We start from the raw sequence: 23129 nt of genomic DNA, 5'->3' as shown, positions 1-23129 counted from the left end.
TGGGAAGCTGTATGCTGTACTGGTGCGGGGTGCCTGGTCTGCAGGAAGAAGGGAGGCAGTGTTCTCCCACTGGCATTGGAGACTCCCTGGCTTGCAGCCTGGTGTTGATAAAGTAGCACAGTTTCTTCCTTGCATTTGCTACCAAATATGCTATGATTAATTTTCATGACAACCATCTGTCTTACTATGGCTACATTTTTATTTGTAGGTTTATTGAAAAACAATTTTGTTTTTTTGGTTTTTTTTGGTTTTTGTTTTCAAAGACGGTTTCTTTGTATAACTTTGGGGCCTGTCCTGGAACTAGCCCTCGTAGACTAGGCTGGCTTTGAAATCATAGAAATCCACCTGCCTCTGCCTCACAAGTTTTGGGATTATAAAGGCATGCACCACTACCGCCTGGAAAAAAACATTTAATTGACCCAAATTTACAACAGAATTTGACATTTATTTTCCATGGAATACTAAAATTTGCTGGACATGGTGGTACTTGCTTTTAATCTCAGCATTGATGCTGACCTCTGAGTTCAAGGCAGCTCTAATCTACACAGAGTTCCAGGTCTGCTGGGGGTACATAGCAAGGAAGTACCTTAACAATTTGTTGTGAATGGGTGTAGGAGTGCACACCTTACATCTGGTGCATCTCTGAGTTCGAGACCAGCCTCATCTACAGAGTGAGTTCCTAGACATCTAGAACTACACAGAGAAATCTTGCTTTTAAAAACCCAAACAACAACAACAACAAACCCCCAAAACAACACAAAACAAAAACAAAGAACAAAATTCCAGCTGTTGACTGAGTTGTGTAGATTCTCTCTCTCTCTCTCTCTCTCTCTCTCTCTCTCTCTCTCTCTCTCTCTCTCTCTCTTTCTCTCTGTTTCTCTTTTGGTTTTTCGAGACGAGGGTTTCTCTGTAGCCTGCCTCTGGCTCCTGAGTGCTGGGATTAAAGGTGTGTGCCACCACACTGCTCGGCTGGGGTAAAATGTTAACATGTTCAGTTTCAGTGTAGTCTTTTCTCCCTCTGACTTAAAATGCTAACACTGGAAAATACTGTGTGTGTGTGTGTGTGTGTGTGTGTGTGTGTGCTTATGACACTCATCTGCCTAGAGTGAGTGACCCGTATCTGTAATCACAAAACTTCAGAAGTTGAGGCAGGGGAATATCCAGGTTAAGGCCTGCTTGGGTTATAGAGAGAGTTAATGTGTCAGCAATGAATGTATTTTGCGTGCCTAAAAATAGTATCAGTAATTGCTTAAAGACTTGAGTATCTTGAAACTATAATATTACAGGCATCGTTAAACCTGTAACACCACACTCTGTCATTGGTAAGTTTCTAGTTGCCTTCTGCTTTGCTGGATGTTGTTGGGAAGTATTGCTGTATGGGAGGTACAGGAGAGGAAAAGGTCCCACACCTGGGATTGTATGTTAACGTGGAGGTGGTGGTGCGTGGCAGGTATCCACATACACGGTCTTCTCTGTGGTCAGATTTGAAAGTACCATGACAAGCAAAGTAGTAGAGGGGCCAATGGAGGGAGCAGTCAGCTCTGCTTGCAGAGCTGGAAAGGCTTTATGGATTGGGTAGATTTTATTTTGCATATGGCTGTGTGTTTGACTTGTATGTGTGTGCTTGCTGTGCATGTGTGTGCCTGGTGCCCAAGGAGTCCTGAGGAGGCAGAAGAGGGTGGGACCTCCTAGAAGTGGAGTTGTAGACTGTTGTGTTCCACCATGAGGCTGTTGGGAATCCTGGGTCCTCCAGAACAGCAGTCAGTGCCCTTGGGTGCTGAGCCATCTTTCATGTAGGTCATCCTCTGTAGACAATGATGACCTGAACTCCTACTGATGTCTACTTGTACCTTCCCAGTGCTGGGATTATAGCTACCAAGCCTCACTAGTTGGCTAGGATTTTTTTCTTATTAAAAAAATTAGTTCTTTGAGAGTTTTGTTTATGTATCCCCACCCCTAGTTGGGTATGGTATTTGCAAGAATGGAAAGCTGGTGAGATTGGCTATTCGGTAAAGGTGCTTATAGTCTAGGCTGAATTTGAATTCAGTCCCAGGGATGCAGGTGGTGATGGGAAGACAGTACCTCCAACAGTTGTCCTGATATCCACACGAATGAAATGGCATTCACATGCAAGCAATCCTCCCAATAAATTAAAAAAGCAATCATGGCACCAAAGGTCGATTGTTTGGATTTGGCGTGACTAGAATACAGGAGCTGTTTAGACGTTAGGAATACAAATCAGGTTTTTTGAAGGGGGCAAAAAAAGCTCAAAGTAGGTTTTTAAAAATATTTCAGATCCCCCTCAAATAAGCAGTAAGAAGGACCCAAATAATGCTCACTTGTAAATTATGAACTTTTGCTAACCCTGGCTCCATGAGAGGTGTGTTGTTTTCTGTGTCTATACGTTAGACTCCTGTATTCGGTTGGGAGTATCTGGTAAGTGAAGTAAACAACGCCAGCATCCGCGCTTGCCTGCTGCGCTGCTTGTTCGCCTTCTCCCCCGGAACCAAACCTTACATTGTAATTTCTAAACCTCGGGCTTGACGGTGGGAGGACTGGCATGTTGGGTACAGGTTTCCTCGTTTGTGCTTCTTGTTGGTGACACACACAAAGAGGCTGAAGAGCCTGAATCTTATTCAACACTGTCTGGGTCTTGGTGGTCTCCCCTCTTGGATCAGTTCTGGGATATTAATAGCTGCTCTCTCTCTGGTACTCCTGGGCTGTTCTGTGCCTCACTGGCCCTTCTTCCCTGCTGTAGACACCCCTGAGCTGTGTACATGTTTTTCATCAGCAGCAGTGACTTAGGGACAGGCACCTTTTAAGATGGACCAGAATAAGCTTTGAAGCCTTCAAAAGAGAGCGTATGTTACTTTACTTAAGGTTCTTTCCATGGACATTTGAGAAAAGATTTATTTTATGTGTCTGAATATTTTGCCTGCATATGTGTGTGTGTGTGCGTGCTTGGTGCCTTAAAAAGTTGAAGAGGGTTTTGGATTTTCTTCAATTGGAGTTATGGATGGCTCTGAGTCACCATGTGGGTTCTGGGAATTGAACCCCAGGTCCCCTGGAAGAGCAACAAGTGCGCTTAACTGCTGAACCATCTCTGTAGCCCTTGACTGTTCTTGTGACATGGCCTCATGTAGTCCAGGCTGACCTGAAACTCTTCTATCTGACACTGGTCTTGAACTCCTCCTCCTGTCGGGTACTAAAGTTCTGTATGACATTTGCAGCCTGTCATGAAATCAGGAAGCATATTCCTTAGTTAATGATTCACTTCTTAGCTGAGAAGTGTTTTTCTTTTATTTTTCAAGACGGTTTCTCCATATAGCAGTGGCCGTCCTGGAACTCACTCTTATATAGACCAGGCTGTCCTTGAGCTCAGAGACCTGAGTGCTGGGATTGCCATGTGAAGTTTTATATTTTCATTAGAAGATTTTTCTCTGCTGTGTTGGAATTATTTTGGTTTACCAAGATGTTATTGTAGGGCACAAACTAACAGTCCAAAAGGCCTGTGACAAAACAGTGTGACTTATTTTTGCTGGCCCTGGGCCAGAAAGGTATCATTTTTCCCACTTTTCCCAACCTCTCATCCCCCTTGGTGTTGGGGACCAGACTCGGCTTAGAGGATGCCCGGCAAGTACTTACATTATAACCTGGACTACAATGCTAGGCCTGCTATACATGTGTTTTTTTTAAATATTTATTTAGTTATTTATTATGTATACAATATTCTTTCTGTGTGTATGCCTGAAGGCCAGAAGAGGGCACCAGACCTCATTACAGATGGTTGTGAGCCACCATGTGGTTGCTGGGAATTGAACTCAGGACCTTTGGAAGAGCAGGCAATGCTCTTAACCACTGAACCATCTCTCCAGCCCCTATACATGTGTTTTTAATTGTTGTATCTATGTGTGTGTTTGGTTGTAAGTGTACCAGACATGTAATACTGATGGAGACCAGAAGAGGGCGTCATCCTCTAGAGCTGCAGGTGCTGCTCAGCCAACTGATATGGGTGCTGGGAGCAGGGAACTGAACTAGACAGTGGAAAAGTCATAAATAATAACTATTGAGTCATTTCTCTAGCATGGCTCCTATCCATCCAGAGTGCTCTGCCTGCCTGCCTGCATGCATGCATGTATGTATGTATGTATGCAATGGTCTGAAAGTCACGGGAATTCTCCTACCTCAGCCCCCTGGTGTGGATTACAGACGTGAACCACCTTTCCCAGCTTGGATCTCTGCTGCTTCATGGGAAGTAAAGCTGTTTATTATTATTCTTTATTTTGCATGTGAGTGGTTTGCCTGTATGTATGTCTGTTTACCACTCGTGTGCCCGGTACCCAGGAGCTCCCCTGGAACTGGAGTTGTGGGTGTTTGTGCACCACCACCTGTGTGTTGAATAAAACCTGTGTCCTCCACAAAAGCAGCCGTCTCTCTAGCCTTACAGTTTATCAGCTATTTTCTCAGTTACAAGTTAGCGGATGTAAGGGGAAGAGTTTAGTTTCCATCTGAGAGGGGCACAAAGGCAAGGAAGAGGTCCAAGACAGTGTGGGAAGTGTAATGGTCACGAATTTGATTTGGGACCAGGTCTGGCCTGGACAAGAATACAACATTGATTTCTTCAAAATCTTCCGACCAAAGAAATAATGTTCTCTTACGTTTGACTGATCTTAATGAGTAATTTAAGAATCTAATATCTTTCCATTAAAATATATGGGGGAAATAGTGACCGTGTGTGTCTGTGTACAGCTAAGTCCAGCTTAGGTGACCCTGGATGACCGGAAACTTGCGGAAACTTGCTTTGGAGACTAATAATATGATTTTTTTTTTTTTTTTTTTTGCTTTTTTCAAGACAGGGTTTCTCTGTGGTTTTGGAGCCTGTCCTGGAACTAGCTCTTGTAGACCAGGCTGGTCTGGAACTCACAGAGATCCACCTGCCTCTGCCTCCCAAGTGCTGGGATTAAAGGCGTGCGCCACCACCCCCCGGCGACTAATATGATCTTAAACTCACAGAGCTCCATCTTCCTCTGCCTCCCCTGGAATTGGGAGTATGTGTTTTGTCTTTGCTGGGTGTATGTGTGAGCACGCATGTGACTGCAAGTATCCATGGAAGCCAGAAGAAAGCATCAAACATTTGTGAGCAGCACAATTTAGGTCCTGGGAACCAAACTCAGCTCTTCTGCAAGAGGAGTCAGTATGTGCTTTTAATCAACGAGCCATTTCTCTAGAATGTTATTACATGTACAGACGTACCTGCTTGTGTGGATACATAGGTGTGCATGTGCCGTCTAAGATGTTACCACATGTGAATATGTCTGCTTGTGTGGATACATAGGTGTACACGTGCCATCTAAAAACGTTATTAATGTGAAGACATGTCTGCTTGTGTATGATTAGGTGTGCATGTGTGGTCTACAGTGTTATCACATGTACAGAGGTCCTCTTGTGTGTATACATAGGTGTGCATGTGCAACCTCTAGAGGCCCTGGGCCTGGAGTTACAGGCGTTAGGTTCTGATGTGGTTCTGGGATTGTGACTCTGGTTCTCATGACAAGAGCAAGTGCTCTTGTGTGAGTCGTCTCCCTCTCTCCAGTGCTACGACTGCACGCATGCATCCAGAACCTTTGTTGCTGCTTTTGTTCTGTACTCAGGATTGAACCCCAAACCGCATGAACGTTAAGCAAGGACTTTGCCGATGAACACATCCTCTTAATCTAAATTTAATCCAACGCTATACATAGACAATAAAAACAGTTATAGTAGAGTATAACAGGAAGATATAAGGTAGAAATTATTTTGTTATTTGTAAAAGTAAAATTAATGTTATCAAACAGCAGATTGCCCTTAATAATAGTTACTGTTTCTGATTCTTACGGCAATGTGCATGAGCATGTGCACGTGACCACGGCTTGTATGTATATGGAGGTCGAGGACAATTTGTGAGAGCCTTTGCACCCGCCGTGCAGAAGCCATAGATTGAAGTCAGCTCCTCAGGGTTGGTAGCAAGTGTCTTTTCCCACTGAGCCCTGAGCCAGACCTCCTCAGTTTTATGAAATCATTAATCAGACGTTTTCCAGTAGGTACGTGCCCATTTTTAGTTTCAGCGTTTATACTCCCAAACACTGTTGTGTAAAGGATGAAAAAAGAGTCAAAAAATTGTTAACCTCTCACAGGTCATGAGCCCTGGACTTGGGCACTGTCGTTGCCTCATTTATAAAGCGGGATGCTGACTCCACAAGGTCACAGACCAAGCTGGTGCTGAAGCGGGGACTGGAACCAGCGTCTCCCGTCTCCTGAGTCAGACCCTTTCCTCTCCCAGGGAGCTGGCCAGTCAACTCAGTTATTAATATCTCACTTGCCACATGCTGCCAACCATGAGCATAAATATTTTGTTAGCATTTATCTTCACATTCCCTAAGTACCAGGCACCCTCTCTCTCTCTGCCCTAAGCCTTTCTAGTAACGTATAATCCTATCCAAACACATAGGCCTTCACAGAAAGTCACCCTAGCAGAGAATGTTCAATAATCGGACTTTTGGACTTTCATTTTCTAAACTTAGCACACATGTGTATGTGTGTGTGCGTGCTACATACACACGCACAGTGCAGCAATAAGAACATTCACTATGTCCTTATCCATGGCCTTGAATATGTACATTAGCATTTACAGAGCCTGTCGTGAGTGTGCCCACCCATGTTACCACCAACTGAGGCTCACTTAACAACTGAGCCTTGCTCCTCAGCTCTAAACCAGACTCAGGTAGAGCACAATATAGGCAGCTGTTTTTTGACTTTTCAAATTAAAGACTCTTTAATCTTTAATTTGATAATTTAATCTTTAATTTGATGATTGATGATTAAAATGAAAGATTTTAATCCAAATTAAAGATTCTTTACCTGTTTTTTTAAATCCCTGCCTAACCCTAATAAAAAAATAAACAAAATTGGCAGAAAACATGAACTAATGTTATGGGAAAACAAGGCTAAACACAAGAAATCTGACTTAGGGTGGTCTGAGATGTTATTGCTAAATGAATCTTTGAAGAAAATAAATTCCTTTACTGGAATCGAAGTAATTTATTATGTATTTCATGGGTGTCTGCCAAAAGGGTTACCAGCAAAATGAAGACTTAATGGGTCTAAATCAGACACAGTCTAGTGGCCCTGCTGGTGTTTAGGGTTACCTGTGGTGGGGCTGGATTAGATGCAGTCTGGTGGCCCTGCTGGTGTTTAGGGTTACCTGCAGTGGGGCTGGATTAGATGCAGTCTGGCAGCCCCGCTGGTGCGCGGGGTTGGTGTTTTCTCTGAAATACCAACACTTTCCAGGCACCTTACAGATAGGCGCTGTCAGGCTTAGAGACTTGGAATTCAGCCACCGTCACATCTGACTTTAGGATTGCCCAGTACTCAAATTGTGAGTCTGTTTGTAACAGAATCTTATATAGCCCAGACTGGCCTCAGACTTGCTGTGTAGCTGAGGCTGGCCAGGAACTCCCTCCTAAGAGCCATGACAAGAATCTGCCACCACAAGCACGTCATGTGATAAACAGAATTCCAAGACAGTATCTGGCGTTTCTGGGGGATCAACTCCATGGCCTGCTGCCCGTCTGATATATCAGCATGGCCAGCTTTCACCATAGTTACGGGAGTTTTCACCAGTGTTATAAACTGTATTTTATTGTATCAAGCACCAATGCTGTAATTAAATTTAGTGCTTGATTTGTACTAATATGATCTGAATATGATATGAAATTTATTTTGGGGTTCATGAATTAGCTGCTGGGAGGAAGCAGGTTCAGGTAGCCAAGAGATAGCTGCAGATCGCCGAGACCATAGTCTTGTCCTCCTACAAGCAAGGCAAGAGCGTTTCCTCCCATCTGGTCCTTAGGAGCACTGTGTCACATAAGTGCCACAGATTGCTTTGAAGCCCATGAAGAATAGAAACACTTGAAGTAGCCGTATTTTCAAGATTTTTATTTCTTTGACAGCGTTTTTTTTACAGTGCGTGTTTCCTTAGTTCCTGGCACGGTGGCCATATGTCTGATCTTCTGATCTTGCTTTTGTTTTCTCACTGAAACCCAGAGTTTAGGATCCTCACCCAGCTCCTGAAAAGCCCATGATGATGATGACTCACAGGGTTTAAAATGTTTGCCTCAGGGTCCTGGACAGCTTCATTTGATGACTGAAATAGAATGACCCTTTCTGATTTCACAAGAATGTTTCCAGACTGATTTCAAGTGAAGGGATGGACCGAGGCAGCGCCCACTTGCCTATCAGCGCAGTCCCGCACGGCCCCCTCCCCACTCGTGACCCCCTTTAGAGTGGGAACTCGGGCACACAAGAGAGTACATGCTCCTTTGCCCTGGATGGATTGTGGCTACAGAACTGTTTCCTCTCTAGAAAAGGGTCGTGGGCCACAGCAAGGACAATACAACCTGGACCCCAGGGCAAGCAGTGAAACTCCAGGATGGAATTTGCAGCACTGAGTCAGGGCAGCAGCTAAGGTGACTAGCTGCTTGGGAGGGGAGAATTCGAGAACTATCTTGTGAGGGGCAGTTCTCAGCTATCCTCACGGGGTATGTGTTCCTGTGCCTTTCACACGGCACCTTGGAAACTTACTGACTTCTGAGTTTTGTCCCGTTCTCCCTCCATCTGAAACAAAACCATCCTTGCTTTCCAGTGGAGGCGAAGGTCTCCGAGCAAGGATTTCCCTTCCCTGGGATGCACATGTTAGTTAGTTTTTGGGTTTTTGATTTGCAGAAGGGAGTTGGAGTCCACAGCTTTGTGGGGGATGGGGAGAGACTGCATTCCCCTCACACAGGGGCCACACTCACTCAGCTGCACAGGGAGGCAGATCAGGGTCTTGAAGTTAGAGTGATCCCCATCAGAGACTCATTCAGAGCATGCCCACATGCCCTACAACTTGCCTAGGCACAGCAGAGAGTGGCGGCCCTCCAGCTGAGCTCTCTGTGCTGCTGGTCTGACACAGGGATCTTGTGGCCCACTGGTGCTGGCTGCTTGGGATGCAGCTGAGATGATGCCCTTGAACTCCTCATCCCTCTGACCTTTACTATTCCCGGTGCTAGGATTACAGGCAGCACCACCATGCCCAGCTAGGTTATGCGGTAGAGGGGCTGAACTCAGGGTTTCTCGCATGCTTGGCAAGCTCTCCCAACCCCTCCTCCTCCAGCCCTGGAGCAGACAGATTTCAGGAGCTTTTTTTCTCCCTTTTCCACGAGTTTATAAAATGAGTGTAGGTCATCGGGCTTGCTTGGCAGTCTCTTTTCTCAGTGGAAGGGGCAAGGCAGGGGCAGGAGGGACGAGTGTTAGTGCCATGAGCACCTGACTGCCTGAGTGCGTCCCATCTGAAGTCTTTACTAACATTTCCAGTGGTGTCCAGAGACAGAGTTCATTTTCAAAGGAAGCAACCGGGCGAGGTGAACTGTGCCTGTCTCACAGCAAATGGACATTTCCACACTCCCTTATCCCTGGAAGCACTTCTTTCCAGGGGCATTTTCCGGCCTGGCGGAGCTGCTGTCTCCCACCTACCCTGGCCTGCTTGCTGTGCTAAGCCAGGCTGAGTCTGGCGCTGATAACAGGTTCTTTCAGCAGGAAGTACCTCCATTTTCAGTTGTCTGTGGGAGGGTGGAGGGCAGATAAGCTGTGAATGGAAACACAGAACAGATTTCTACCCCACCCTCATTGCACTTTGATCTGGGAGAGACGTGAGGGGGGGCACGGACACACGACTTCTGCCTGGTTTGAGCTGCTGTCTGCTGCAGAAGGGAGAAAGGATGGTTAGGCTCTGGGTATCCCCAAGTGCTCTTCTCTGCTCCCCTCAGGAACATTTGTTTTGGGTCCAGAAAGAGCCTTCTGCTATATGGAGAGACCCACCATTGATAAAGTCCTTCAAAGGGCTTAATTAGATATGGGAAAATGTTAACTCATGGAAATTCTTTGATTCATTTGTTATGATGTTGGGTCTCAATGACCTGTAACAATGGACTAAACCAGTCTGGCCTCTCTAACTCAGAGGCCTCTGTCTCTTGGGCTGGGACTAAAGGCATATGTCACCACTAAATTTCTTACCAGATAATTGTTGTTGTTACTTTTTGTTTTTGTTCTGAATTTTTTTTTGTGAGACAGTGTCTCATAACCCAGATTAGCCTCCAATCCAGTATGTAGTTGAGGAGGATGGCCTCGAGCCCCTGTCCTCTGTCCACCTCCGGAGTGTTGGGATTGCAGAGGTTCACCTCTGTGCCCAGCTCTTCCTTTCCTCATTTCTCGAGACCCAGGCTGATCTTTGCCTCAGCTTCTTGAGTACAGCAATTATAGGTGTGGGATACCATGCCTATGGCAGAGAGAGGCTGGGTCTTACTATACAGTCCATGCTGGCCTCACAGTCTCTATCCTTTGCCTCCAGTTCCAGAATGTGGCGATCCCTGGCATGTCCCATACCTGGTCATTATGTGCACACACTGGTTCCAAAGTTAACATTAATGCTTTCTGATTTTTTTCTCTTCAGACGGTCCATGAATAAGACTTATGAGGGGAAAGGATTTAAGATGAAGAGCAGTGAAGAACTAGGTTTCTTTCTGCAGGAGAGTTAGTGACTCTTTCTGCAATTAAATGTCAGCTGTGGGAATATTCTAACCAGGGCGCAGGTGCTCCAGGACTGGAGTCGAGCGATGTGTTTCTCTCAGGCATGGAGATGGTTTTGGGGATGCACCGAAACCCCTTTGGTGGCCCCTCCCGCGTTAGTGTCCTCACTCTCATTCACTCTTAATTTATTTAGTGCTCTTATCCTATTACCTGGGCCTTTAACTTCTGCCTCTGTTTTCTGAAGCCGGTAGTTTTTGTTCTCTTTTGTTCCAGTACAGCAGTTAAAGAAGAGAGGAGCAGCTGGCCAGTCCACTCAGCTGTGCCCTGCTCCATCCAGGTTTCCTTGTCACACTCAGGCTTAGTGTGCACAGGGGGACATAGAAGCCATGTCCTACTGTTTCTGACTCACCATTGCTCGGCGGGATTTTTTCCAGCTTGCTACATGATCTTATTATTTTTAATAATTGCATAATAGTTCATGGAGCAGATGACCCAGCTTTTCCAGACCATTCCATATTAGACTATTCCCAGGACTGCATCTATTTTGAGTACCCCAGTAATGAAAGCCTTCTTTTATACCACCTTTGCTTTCTTTTGAACTATTTCCTTGTAATACACATTTGGAAGTGAAATTTCTGAGTTCAGCAGGGCATAAACTTCTCAGTGGCCTTGGACACCAATGTTAATTGCCTTTTGTCAAAACCAAAATGTAGCATCGTGGGCCACAGGACGGGACCGGCATGTTTACTAGCCTTTCTTAGTGCCATAAAGATGTCATTGCTCACTGACAGAGGAAGTCCAGGCTGCCAGCGTTACCCAAGAATATACGCTGGAGCACGCCTAGACTTCTTGTGTTGTATTTCATGTTTAAATATAATTTCTTAGGGCTGGCACGTTGGCTTAGAGGCTACAGATACTTGTAGTATAAGCCTGGTGTCCTGAGTTCTATTTCTAGAAAGCATATAAAGTTGGAAGGAGAAAGAGAAAAAAATGATTCCACGAAATTATCTGCACACATACATGGAGTGGTACATGTGCACCCCTAATGTCTCCTTGTCTGTCTGTCTCTCTCTCTCACATAACACACACTCACACTCATGCACACTCATATTAAAAAGTTATGAAGAATTGGGCACAAAGTTCTCTTGTGCTTTCCAAGAGACCCAGCTGTTGCTTTTGGTTCCCACAGGGCTGATGTTTCTCAGGTGCATACGTCCTGCATTTGGGGGTTTGGGCCTTTCTAGCACTGTGGTCTTGTCTCTACCTAATATCCATAGAGAAGATAGTTACTACGCAGAAACTTGGAATCATTGTTCAGATGTGAGAGTAACACCAAAGCTGGGCTGCATTCAGTGTGTGGTGTCTGTGCACGCGCATTTGCATGTTGCATGTGTGGATTTTAGTGCATGGGAGAGCCCGAGCCTTCCTCTACTGAGCTTAGAGGCAACACACTTGACTCTCTCTCTTCCCCCTCCCTCCCTCCTCCTCTGAGAAAGGATCTCATCTGTAACTCAGGCTGTCTGGACTCCACTAGGCAACCTTAGCTGGTCTCCACCCCACAGTACCCTTCAGCCTCAGCCTCCTAAGAGCTGTGCCCAGCTCAAAAGAGTTTCTTTTAAAACACGACTTATTTTCAAAAATGCCAGGAGCAAAGGGTCCTTTTAGGTGGCAACTGAGTGTCTTGTATTTCTCTTTGTGAAGAGCTGTCGCTACAATCAAAATGCATAGCATTTGAGAGGCAGATGCAAGGGCAGATGGAGCTCTGTAAATCTGAGATCAGCCTGATCCGAACAGTGAGTTACAGGTCAGCCACGACTGCGGAGTAAGACCCTTTCTCAGACAGACAGTCAGACAGACAGGCAGGCAGGCAGAAAAATGCATAGCCTGACCTTTGGCTTTTACTCCCACTCTTTTTGTCGAGGCCAGCCTTGTCTACAAAGTGAGTTCCACGACCGTCAGTGCTACACAGAGAAATCCTGTCTGGAAAAACCAAAATGACATAAAATAAAATGATTATCTAAATGCACCTATTATTGTTGTTATTGGTTTACACAACTGTATATAGTCTCTATAGCAGGTACCCAACCAGAGTAAAGGCTACACACACAGAAAGCTCTGTTATTAAGCTATTGTTACAATGCTCTCCCCTGTTTATTGTCTCTTCAATTCTATCCCTGACTACAGCAATCACTGTCTGGGAACAAAAGCAATGTTAGTTCTGTAGACCAGGCTAGCCTCGAACTCTAAGATGGGCCTGTACTAAACTAACTGCCCTATCTATCTATCTATCTATCTATCTATCTATCTATCTATCTATCTATCATCTGTCTGTCTGTCTGTCTGTCTTTTATGTGTGTTGGTGTTTTGCCCGTGTGTGTTATCTGTGTGTGTCTGTTATCTGTGAGTGTCGAATCCCTTGGAACTGGAGTTACGGATAGTTGTGATCTGCCATGTGGGTGCTGGGACTTGAACCCTGGGTCCTCTGGAAAGGCAGCTGGTGTTCTCAACCACTGAACCATCTCTTTTATAGATGGAAATAGTCACAGGGCATTTCAGCAGGCTTCTGATCTGGTGCAGACCCCATTCTTTGGAAGATCCTTGTCTCACTCCTAACAGCGGTGGGTGGGCAATATGGCTGAGAGAGGAGAAGCCCAGGGTGGTGGAGGAGACTGACTCGTGTAAACTGCTCTCTGACCTCTATACAGATACTGTGGTGAGCACATGCATTTGCATACATGTGCACATACACACATCAATAAATGAATACTGAATATAAAGAGCACAGCTTGCCCTGTGGAATGCTCACATAGCAAGGCACCTTGTGATTACAGACATGACCCTCCTGAGCCATGTCTGAGCCAGGGAAAGAGTATACAGAGGAGATGGCAGGAGGTGACTGTACCCTCTAGCTGTCCCACCCAGAACTTTGACCAGGCAGGCTAATGTAGGTCCTAACCCAGCAGCCTTTAACCTCTGGCTCCTTTTCAGAGTCTTGTCCTACCACGTGTTTTAAGCTGTCAACTAGGACAGGCAGGTGAGCTGCTTGCCGGCTTGTCTGATGTCCTCACTCCTGGATGCTCCTAGCCTCAGCCCCAACAGGAGCCTTGTTAATGATGCTCTTTGTGGAGTGCCATGATGCACTGAGCTCTGTCCCAGCAATTTACGCACACTCTGTATTTCTCAGAAATAACACTTGCTGCACAAGACCCAAACACGGTCAGAAAGCTGCAGATTTGCTGCTTTTGGAATAAGTGGACTGGCGCAAAGCTGGGTGTGACAGAAATCTCTCTCTGTCATCTACCATCGTGGAGCCTTTCTAACACAATAGATTCTTTTATTGGGTCTCAGTTTTGTATCATGCAGGGACTTAAATGTGGATCTGCCCTGGATTTGCTTGTAACGTTTTTGGAGTTTCTGGAATTAAGGTCTGAAGTTACTTCTCAGACTGACAAGTGTTATGCTATCTGCAACATCCAGTTGTTTGACAGCATTATTGCAGTTATTTCAACAATTTCACAAGAATCTGTATTCTGGGTATTTCAAGATGGGCATGGTGGCATATGCCTTTAATCCCAACACTTGGGAGGCAGAGGCAGACAGATCTCTGTGAATTGGAGGTTGGCCTGGTCTACAAAGGACAGCCAGGGCTATACAGCCGACAACAGCAAACAAAACAAACAGCACAAACTAAAAATAAAACAAAAAATTTGACATCTCAACAACTTTGAAGTCTGCTTCTCACCCCCCCTCATCTTCTTGATGCATGTTAAAGGCTTCCAGAGCATCTATGTACACATTGCAAAATGTCTTTGTCTCCCTCTGTCCCTCCCCCCTCACTCCCTCACTCCTTCCCTCTTTTTCATCCTTTTCTTGTTCACATTTACATTTGATTTTGGATATTGCTACGTTGTCAAGATTAGCCTTGAAGTAACTGCATCTTCATGTCTCCCCCTCCTCCCCTTTCTCTGGGTCTTATTTTATAGTCTGGGCTGACCTAGGACATGCTACCCTGGCTTGCCTCGGACTCACAGTAATCTCCCTCCTTCTGTCTCATGGGTGCTGGGGTTACAGGCATCCACTGCCGTGCCTGTCTCCAGGTCTTGAGCTCTCAGTTCTCCTGCCTCAGTTTCCAGACCAACTTCTCGCTTCCTAATTTATTTGTCCACCTGGAGTTTTGCTGGGAAAGAGAAAGATGGAGATGTGGACAGTTGGGTTAGGTCTGTCCTGTTGGAAAGTTTGGGTGTGGAGGGGCAGGTCACATGACTGGACTAGCTCCCGGCTGGTATATGTGGGCTGGAGAACAATGTGGGTCCTGCTGTGGAAAGGATTTCTCTGGACCGCGCTGTGTCCAGGCCTCACAGCTCTGCACACGCCCATCCAACACAGCTGCACCTGGCACAGGTCCCCGAGAAATGGTCAGAACGTCAGTGTGGCTGCTTGAGGAATTTAAGGGGTGGTATTTCCTAAAATATTTGAAAAGTTTTAAGGAATCATGTGTTTCAAACAGGGGGAAGAGCTTAGGGTGCTTGAGATTTGGGGAGAGAAAAGGTGTGTCTAGAGAGTTTGAGGTGTGGCTGGAGTGTTGAGAAACTCTGTCAAAGGTGACTGGTCCCTCAAGTTGTAGTCTAAGTGGATTCCAGTTATCTGGGTTTGATGCCACAGCATTTTGTGATGTGAATGTCGATGCCCTGGCGGCATCTGACCGAGATCCACAAGGTGGCTTAGCTCTCCAGTGTGGCTCGTTTTCACCTGTGGCTTTGACAAATTGGAGTCCGCCAGGCTCCCTTCCCCTGCCACCTGCATCTTGCCAGGTGGTCACTGTAGGTAACAGCATGGATCCTCTGTGTTGTCAGACCAGGTCACTGGCACTAGCTGGCAGTGCTCAGCGCAGTGGATGCCCTTGCTTTGGGCAAGGAAGAGCAAACCTGAGTTGGTCTCCGGGGCAACTCTGGCCTTAGTCGTGCCAACCATGTCATTTGTTTCCAGATGCTGAGGCAGGAGGATTGGGCCAGCTAACGATCGGTGCTTAATTAACAGCCTCTCCTCCCTGTTCTTGTCTTCCATCAGGCAGGTGCCCCGGTGATGTCTGCAGTGGGAGAAGGCACCAGCTCCGAGAACAGTGACCTCAAGTACGCAGGTCAAGACGGTCTCTACATAGGCGTCAGCCTGTCCTCTCCCGCTGAAGTCACATCCTCCGTACGGCAGGATTCTTGGTGTGCTCTGGCTCTGGCCTGAGCTGGAGCTGACAAGAGGCGAGGGGGCTCTGAGAACCTCACGCCACTTGTCTGAATTTGTGCAGCAGTCCAGATGGCAGCAAAAATGCAGACATTAACATTCCTTCGATGCATGATTTCTGTGCCTTTGTTTTGAAAGAGATATATTTCCCAAGAAGCTTGCTGAAGTAAGAAGAGATGGCTCCTGAAGGAGGGGCCAGCATAGCAGGCACGTGGCCTGCTCCCATCAGCCTGGGCTCCCATCAGCCCGGGCTCCCATCAGCCCGGGGCCACCTCCAGCCAGCCCAGCCCGCCTCTGGGTCTGCTCCACATCTGTGGCAGAAACTGCAACAATGACTGGGGCTTTGTGTGCTAAGGAAGATTGAGAGATTAAAAAAATGTTATATGCGTATAGCCCCAAATCACGTGCTTCTTGTGATCAATCTTGGTTATCCCAGAATTTCTTCATAGCTCATGGGCATGCACGTTTCACAAGCATTCGTGGAGAGGAGCACTGAAGCCATTTGGTACATCCCGGAGACGGAGTGCGGTCCTGGGATCGCGACGAGAACGAATTATAGCGGACAGATGCTGACTGACGTTTCTCAGCGTTCACTGTCACGTGGCTGATCTGAGGTCACTTGGAATTTGTAAACAGGGTAGCAAACAAGATATTTTTCTTCCATGTACACAATAATTTTTAAGTGCAATTTGCGTTGCAGCAATCAGTGTTAAATCATTTGCTTAAGATTTAACAGCATTTTTATAATGAATGTAAACATTTTAACTTAATGGTACTTAAAATAATTTAAAAAAAAGTTAACTTAGACATACTTCTTACACCAACAGCCCATTTCTGTATTCCCAATTGTTTAAAAAAAATACCAACCAAAAAAGGTTTCAAGAACAAATCTTCTCTCAGGAAAATTGCCTTTTCTCCATTTATGGATTTTTATACAAGAACACCAACACAACCCCCTTTCTTTTACTGAGGAAAAAGTGCTGGAGATTGCAACAAACCTTTACTACCTAAAGATTAGCATTTGTAAATATTCTACGCATCTATAAGCACTCTTGAAGTCTGTACCGTGTGACTAACCCACAGGTTGGTTTACATTATTGTTTTTTTTTAATGGGATGTCATATGGAAACCTATTTCACCAGAGTTTTAAAGAAATAAAAAGGGTATTGTTTTGTGTTCTTCACAGTGAGTTCCTTCCTTTCAAACTCTTAGTTTTACTGCTGTGTGTCTGTCACTCGTCACATAAAACGAAGAGCATGTGGTGTTTGTGACCTGCCGTGAGCCCTTTATTTCAAAGAATTGTCCTATGGGAGCTGTCGTGCACCTTGGCCCATATAGTGAGTTTGCACTTCTATTTAGGTCGGCAGATGGCCTTGCCTGAGATTGTGAGCCTCCTGCTTAGGACCACAGCTTAAAAACAGGGTCCTTAGGACAGACTCCTAGCCAGCCCAGGTGTTACTTGAGAATGAACGCACTCTGGGGCTCCAGGTCAGGACACTTCTTATCCTCAATTCTGCAAAGTGCCACGTAATCTCAAAGCACGTCACTAAATTGCCCCGGAAGTGTGGGGGGGGTTGTTGAACTTGCAATCCTCCTGCCACCAAGAGACTGAGGTTACAGACCTGCAACACCAGATCCAACTCAAATCTCTCAGTCTGGAGGTCAAAGTTTGGTACCTACAACTCTTATCTGTTTGAGTGTTCAGCGGCTGACCTGTGAGCAGGCGACTTTGTGACCCCTGGGTGGTTATAATCAGGTATAAGAAGGCACTAGACACTGTGGGCCACACAACAGGATGTAATGTTCTGGTTGGTCCAGCAGCACAAGCTTTTGGAAGACAAGTTCATAGGGACTCAGAATAAATGGATCTTGGCTGATGACCCCTAAAGCACAGTGTCACAGTGAGCTGTATTTTCTCAGTGGTCACAGAGCTGATGTCTTTAATTTAGAAGAGATTTTTAATTGGTTTGGCTTTTATTTTCTTAAAGTAATATTGCAAAAGTGGCTAAACCATAGCAATTAAAGAAACTGTTAGCTTAACAGAAATCCTTTCATTTCTGTTATTAATGGCCATCTCTCTTAAGATCCGGGCATCTTACAGCTTTAGAATGAGCTGTTTCCATCTGCATTTGTGTCCGACTGTCCCACTGCTAGAATAGCTGAGGCAGTAGTGGGCCTGTAGCCCTATCTGTGGTTCCTCCAAACAGGGACCAGTGTTAGACTGTCCTTCCTCCCCACCCAGGGCTTCGGTCTTTGGTGTCCCGGAAGAATGGATCTTATGGGTTGGTAGACTGGCCACTGGTCCTCACCCTTCACAGAAAATTCACACATCCATATGGACCCAGACCGGAAAATGGAAAAGTCTGGCAGCCGCTGGGTCTGCAGAGTAGGAAAAAACAGCTTTGCTTGGCTTGGCTCATCTCTTTAGTGTCTTCGTGAGTTATTCATTTCTTAGAAACAATTAATTCTTCATTGTTTCCCTTTGGTGCCTCCTTAGCTATTACAGAGTTTCCTCTGTCTCCCCACCTCCGACTACAGGTTGGGTCATATTTTTGTGATTGCTGTTCCTTTAGTAGACTGACAACAATTCTGCTCAGATAACGCTTGCTGGGTTCTATTTTCTACACAGAGTACTGCACTTTATGCACTTATGTATAGCTGTAGAAATATACTTATTTTTGAGACATTCTCATTGCTGGAAATTGCCTATGTAGCAGAGGCTGGCCTTGAGCGGATGCTTCTGCCTCTGTCTCTTGAATGCTGGTTTAGCAGGTTTGTGCCATCAAATCCAGCTTGCTGCTTTGTAGCAAGGAACTGTGTGCTTTGCCTGCTGACATGCATCCCCAGTATATTTAGCTATATTTTTGTGAATTCTTTTTAGCATTCTAAGACCAGCCTGAGGAAATAGTAAATTCACGTGGCACTTTTGAAGTAAGGATTACTTTTTTTGTGTGTGTGTGTGGGAGGGGGCACATTCCTGTGTAAGGACACAATGGCTGCTGTGCACACGTGTGGAGTCCGCAGAGCAAATTTAGACAATTTCTTTTATTGTTAGGGAATGTCTTTATAAAACAACCTAGTTTTGAGGCAGAGCCTCTCATGGAACCTGAAATTTACCAGTCAGCAAGCCTCTGGGATCTTCCTGCCTCTGCCTCATTCATGCTGGGTTCAAACACAAACACCTGAGCTTTTATGGGACCTGAACTCAGATTCTCTTGCTTGCATAACCAGCATCTTTTTGTGTTTTTCGAGACAGGATTTCTCTGCAGCTTTGGGACCGATCCTGGAACTAGCTCTTGAAGACCAGGCTGGCTAAATCACAGAAATCGACCTGCCTCTGCCTCCTGAGTGCTGGGATTAAAGGCGTGCATCACCACTGCCCAGCTATAGCCAGCATCTTACCAAGTGAACTGTCCCTGTAACTTATGTGCTGATTCCTGTACCAAGTGCTGCCCAGAAACCAGTTTGTCTCAGACTAAATAAACTAGGCTATGATCCCTTGTTTACAAATGAGCGTGCTGAGGAACAGGCAAGGGGGGTGACTCACAAAGTCTACAGTCTGGCTCCATGTCCCTCCTTTTAATTTGAAGCATATATCTTTCCATCTCCACTTAAAGGCACCATGCTGGCTATGCTGGGGCAGGCTTGTAATCCAACCATTTGGGAGGTTGAGACAGGAGGATCAAGAATTCAAGGTCAGCCTTCTCAAGTTAGAAGCTAATATGATCTATATGAGATTCTGCTTTGAACAAAACCAAACTACACTAAATGAAAACAAATCCCCAGACCCCAAACAATCAACCCTAAAAACAAATTCCCGACCTAAAACAATCAACCCCAAAACCTAAACACCAGAGGGCATAAAGAACACCCCACTGGTTCAGTGTCTTTGGGATTTGTTGTGCCATTTTTTCCCCTGGAACATCATGGTAGAGCTGAGTCTTGAGGTAGATTGAATGCCAATTTTCTGAGGAACCACCAATTGATTTCCAAAGTGACTTACAAGTTTGCACTCCCACCAGCAATGAAGGAGTGCTCCCCTTGTTCCACATCCTTGCCAGCATGAACTGTCACATCTGTTATGAGTCTTGGCCTTTCTGACAGATCTAAGATGGAATCTCAAAGTTGTTTTGATTTGCATTTACCTGGTGACTAAGGATGTTGAGCATGTCTTTAAGTGTTTCTCAGCTATTTAAGATTCCTCAACTGAGAATTTTGTTTAGATTTGTACCCCATTTTTAACTGTTTTGTTTGTTTTTTTATGCCTAGTTTCTTAAGTTTTTTGTTTTTTTGTTTTTGGATATTAGCCTTCTACTGGATGTGGATTTGGTGAAAATATTTCCCGTTCTGTAGGCTTCTATTTTGTACTATTGACAGTATCCTTTGCCTTACAGAAGCTTTACAGTTTCATGAGGTCCCATTTATTAATTGCCAGTTGTGGTGTCCATGTTCTGTTTAGATCATTGTCTCCTGTGCCAGTGCATTCAGGGCTATTCTCTATTTTCTTTTCTGTCAGGTTCAGCATGTCTGGTTTAATGCTGAAGTCTTTGATCCACTTGAACTTGAGTTTTATGTAGAGTGATAAATATGAATCTAGTTGCATTCTTCTACATGAAGACATCCAGTTAGACCCACACCATTTGTTGAAGATATTTTCTTTTTCCCACTGTATATTTCTTGTTTCTTTAATTTTTTTTTCAAATCAGATGTAGGTGTGTGGGTTTGTGTCTGGGTCTTCAATTAGATACTGTCATTCTACATGTCTGTGTTTTTATGCCAATACCGTGCAGTTTTTAATACTATAGCTCTGTAGTACAGCTTGAAGTCAGGGATGGTGATACTTCTGGAAGTTTTTATATTGTTCAGGATGCTTTTTAGCTACCCTGCTTTTTTTTTTCCATATGAAATTGAGTATTGTCTTCAGGGCCTGTAAAGAATCATGTGGGAATTTTAATGGGGGTTGCTTTTGGTAGGATTGCCATTTTTACTATGCTAATTCTACTGATTGATGAGCGTGCGAGATCTTTCCATCTTCTGATATGGTCTTCAATTTCTTTCTTCAAAGACTTAAAGTTCTAGTTATACAGGTCTTTCATTTAATTGGTTAGGGTTACCCAAGATATTTTATACTGTATATGGCTATTGTGAAGGGTTTCTTTCTCCGTGTGTCATTTGTATGTAAGAGGGTTACTGCTTTTTTTTTTTTTTGAGTTATTTTTGTATCCAGCCATATCACTGAAGGTGTTTATCAGCTGTAGGAGTTTTCTGGCATATTTTTGGGGTCACTTATGCATACTATCATATCATCTGCAAATAATAGATACTTTGAAATATTCTTTTCCAATTTGTGTCTTCTTGATATCTTTCAGTTGCTCTAGCTAAAGCTTCAAGTACTGTATTGAAGAGTGGACAGCCTTGTCTTGCTCCTGATTTTAGTGGAATGGTTTTGAGTTTCTCTCCATTTAATTGGATGTTGGTTATTTGCTAGCTGTAAATTACCTTTGTTATGCTTAGTTATGCCACTTGCAACTCTAATCTCAGTAAGACCTTTATCATGAAGGGGTACTGGATTTTGTCAAAGGCTTTTCCAGCATCTAGTAAGATGATCATATGAGTTTCTTTCTTTCAGTTTGTTTATATGGTGAATTACATTGACTGATTTTCTATTTAAATCATTCCTGCACCTCTGAGATGAAGCTCACTTGATCATGGTGGATGATCTTTTTGTCATGTTCTTGGATTTGGTTTTCAAGTGTTTTGTTGGATATTTCTACATCTGTATTCATAAGGGAAATTTGTCTGTAATTCTCTTTCTTTGTTGAATCTTTATGTGGTTTGAGTGTCAGGGTGACTGTGGCATCATAAAATGAGTTGTTAATGTTCCATTTCTATTTTGTGGAATAATTTGAGGAGTATTGGCATTAACTCCTCTTGTAAAATATGGTAGAATTCTGTGCTAAAACTGTCTGGCCATAGGCTTTTTTCTCTTTCTCTCTCTCTCTCTTTCTTTTTTGGGAGACTTTTAATGATTGTTTCTATTTTTATAGGGGTTATAGATCTATTTTTTTTCTTGATTTTTGTTTTTCTTGACAAGGTTTCTCTGTGTATCCCTGACTTCCTTGGAACTCACTCTATAGACTCAGAGATTAACCTACTTCTGCTTCCTTACTCCTGGAATTAAAGGTGTGCACCACCACTGTGTGACTTTATTTATTTTTTAAATCTGATCTTTAACTTTGGTAAGTGGTATATATAGAGACAATTATCCATTTCCTTTAGATTTTTCCAGTTTTGTGGAGTACTAGTTTTTAAAGTATGACCTGGTGATTCTCTGAATTTCCTCAATGTCTGTTGTTATGCCTCCCTTTTTGTTTCTGAGTTTGTTAATTTGGATAGTCTCTCTCATCTTTTAGTTAAGGATAAAAGTTTGTCTATCTTGTTAATTTTCTCAAAGAACCAACTCTCTGTTCCATTGATTCTTTTATTGTTGCTTTTGCTTTTATTTTATTAATTTCAGCCCTCAGCTTGATTATTTCCTGTCTTCTACCCCTCTTGGATGTGCTTGCATCTTTTTGTTCTAGAACTTTCAGGTGTGCTGGTAACTTGTTAGTATGAGATCTTTCCATTTTTTAAAAATATTTATTTATTTATTATGTATACAATATTCTGTCAGTATGTATGCCTGCAGGCCAGAAGAGGGCACCAGACCTCATTACAGATGGTTGTGAGCCACCATGTGGTTGTTGGGAATTGAACTCAGGACCTTTGGAAGAGCAGGCAATGCTCTTAACCGCTGAGCCATCTCTCCAGCCCCCGATCTCTCCATTTTTTATTTTTTAAAAGAATTATTTACTTATGCTATGTTTATGAGTGTTCTATTTGCATGTACACCTTTATGCCAGAAAAGGGCATCAGATCCCATCATAGATGGTTGTGAGCCACCATGTGGTTGCTGGGGACCTCTGGAAGAGAGTCTAACTACTGAGCCATCTTTCCACAAATAAATCTTTGATTTTTTTTTTTTTTTTTTTGGTGTTTTGAGACAAGGTTTCTCTATGTAACAGCCCTGGTTATCCTGGAACTCATTTTGTAAGCCAGACTCTCCTCAAATTCAGAGAGAACTCAGGACCTCTGGAAGAGCAGATGGTGCTCTTAACCACTGAGTCATTGCTCCAGTACCCAGTTGTTGTTGTTGTTTTAAATATAGACACTTGGTACTGTGAACTCTCCTCTTATTACCACTTTCAATGTGTCCCATAAGTTAGGGTATACTGTAAATTCATTCACTGAAT

At 44.2% G+C, this 23129-nt stretch overlaps 1 protein-coding gene across 1 annotated transcript in view; it reads left to right on the top strand.

Annotated features, from left to right (window-relative positions):
* Gata6 (GATA binding protein 6) overlaps positions 1-17013 on the top strand; it is a 32697-nt gene extending 15684 nt beyond the window's left edge. Inside the window, exon 7 of the mRNA XM_057788798.1 lies at positions 15670-17013. Within this exon, the coding sequence (XP_057644781.1) occupies positions 15670-15837 (168 nt within the window). The 3' untranslated portion in view covers positions 15838-17013. The remainder of the gene's footprint in view (positions 1-15669) is intronic.
* Positions 17014-23129: the final 6116 nt, after the last annotated feature.

The sequence above is a fragment of the Chionomys nivalis genome, chromosome 14, assembly GCF_950005125.1.
Source record: "Chionomys nivalis chromosome 14, mChiNiv1.1, whole genome shotgun sequence".
NCBI classification, from domain to species: domain Eukaryota; kingdom Metazoa; phylum Chordata; class Mammalia; order Rodentia; family Cricetidae; genus Chionomys; species Chionomys nivalis.
Note: the sequence above shows the minus strand (reverse complement) of the source record. Positions and strands in the feature narration are given on the sequence as shown.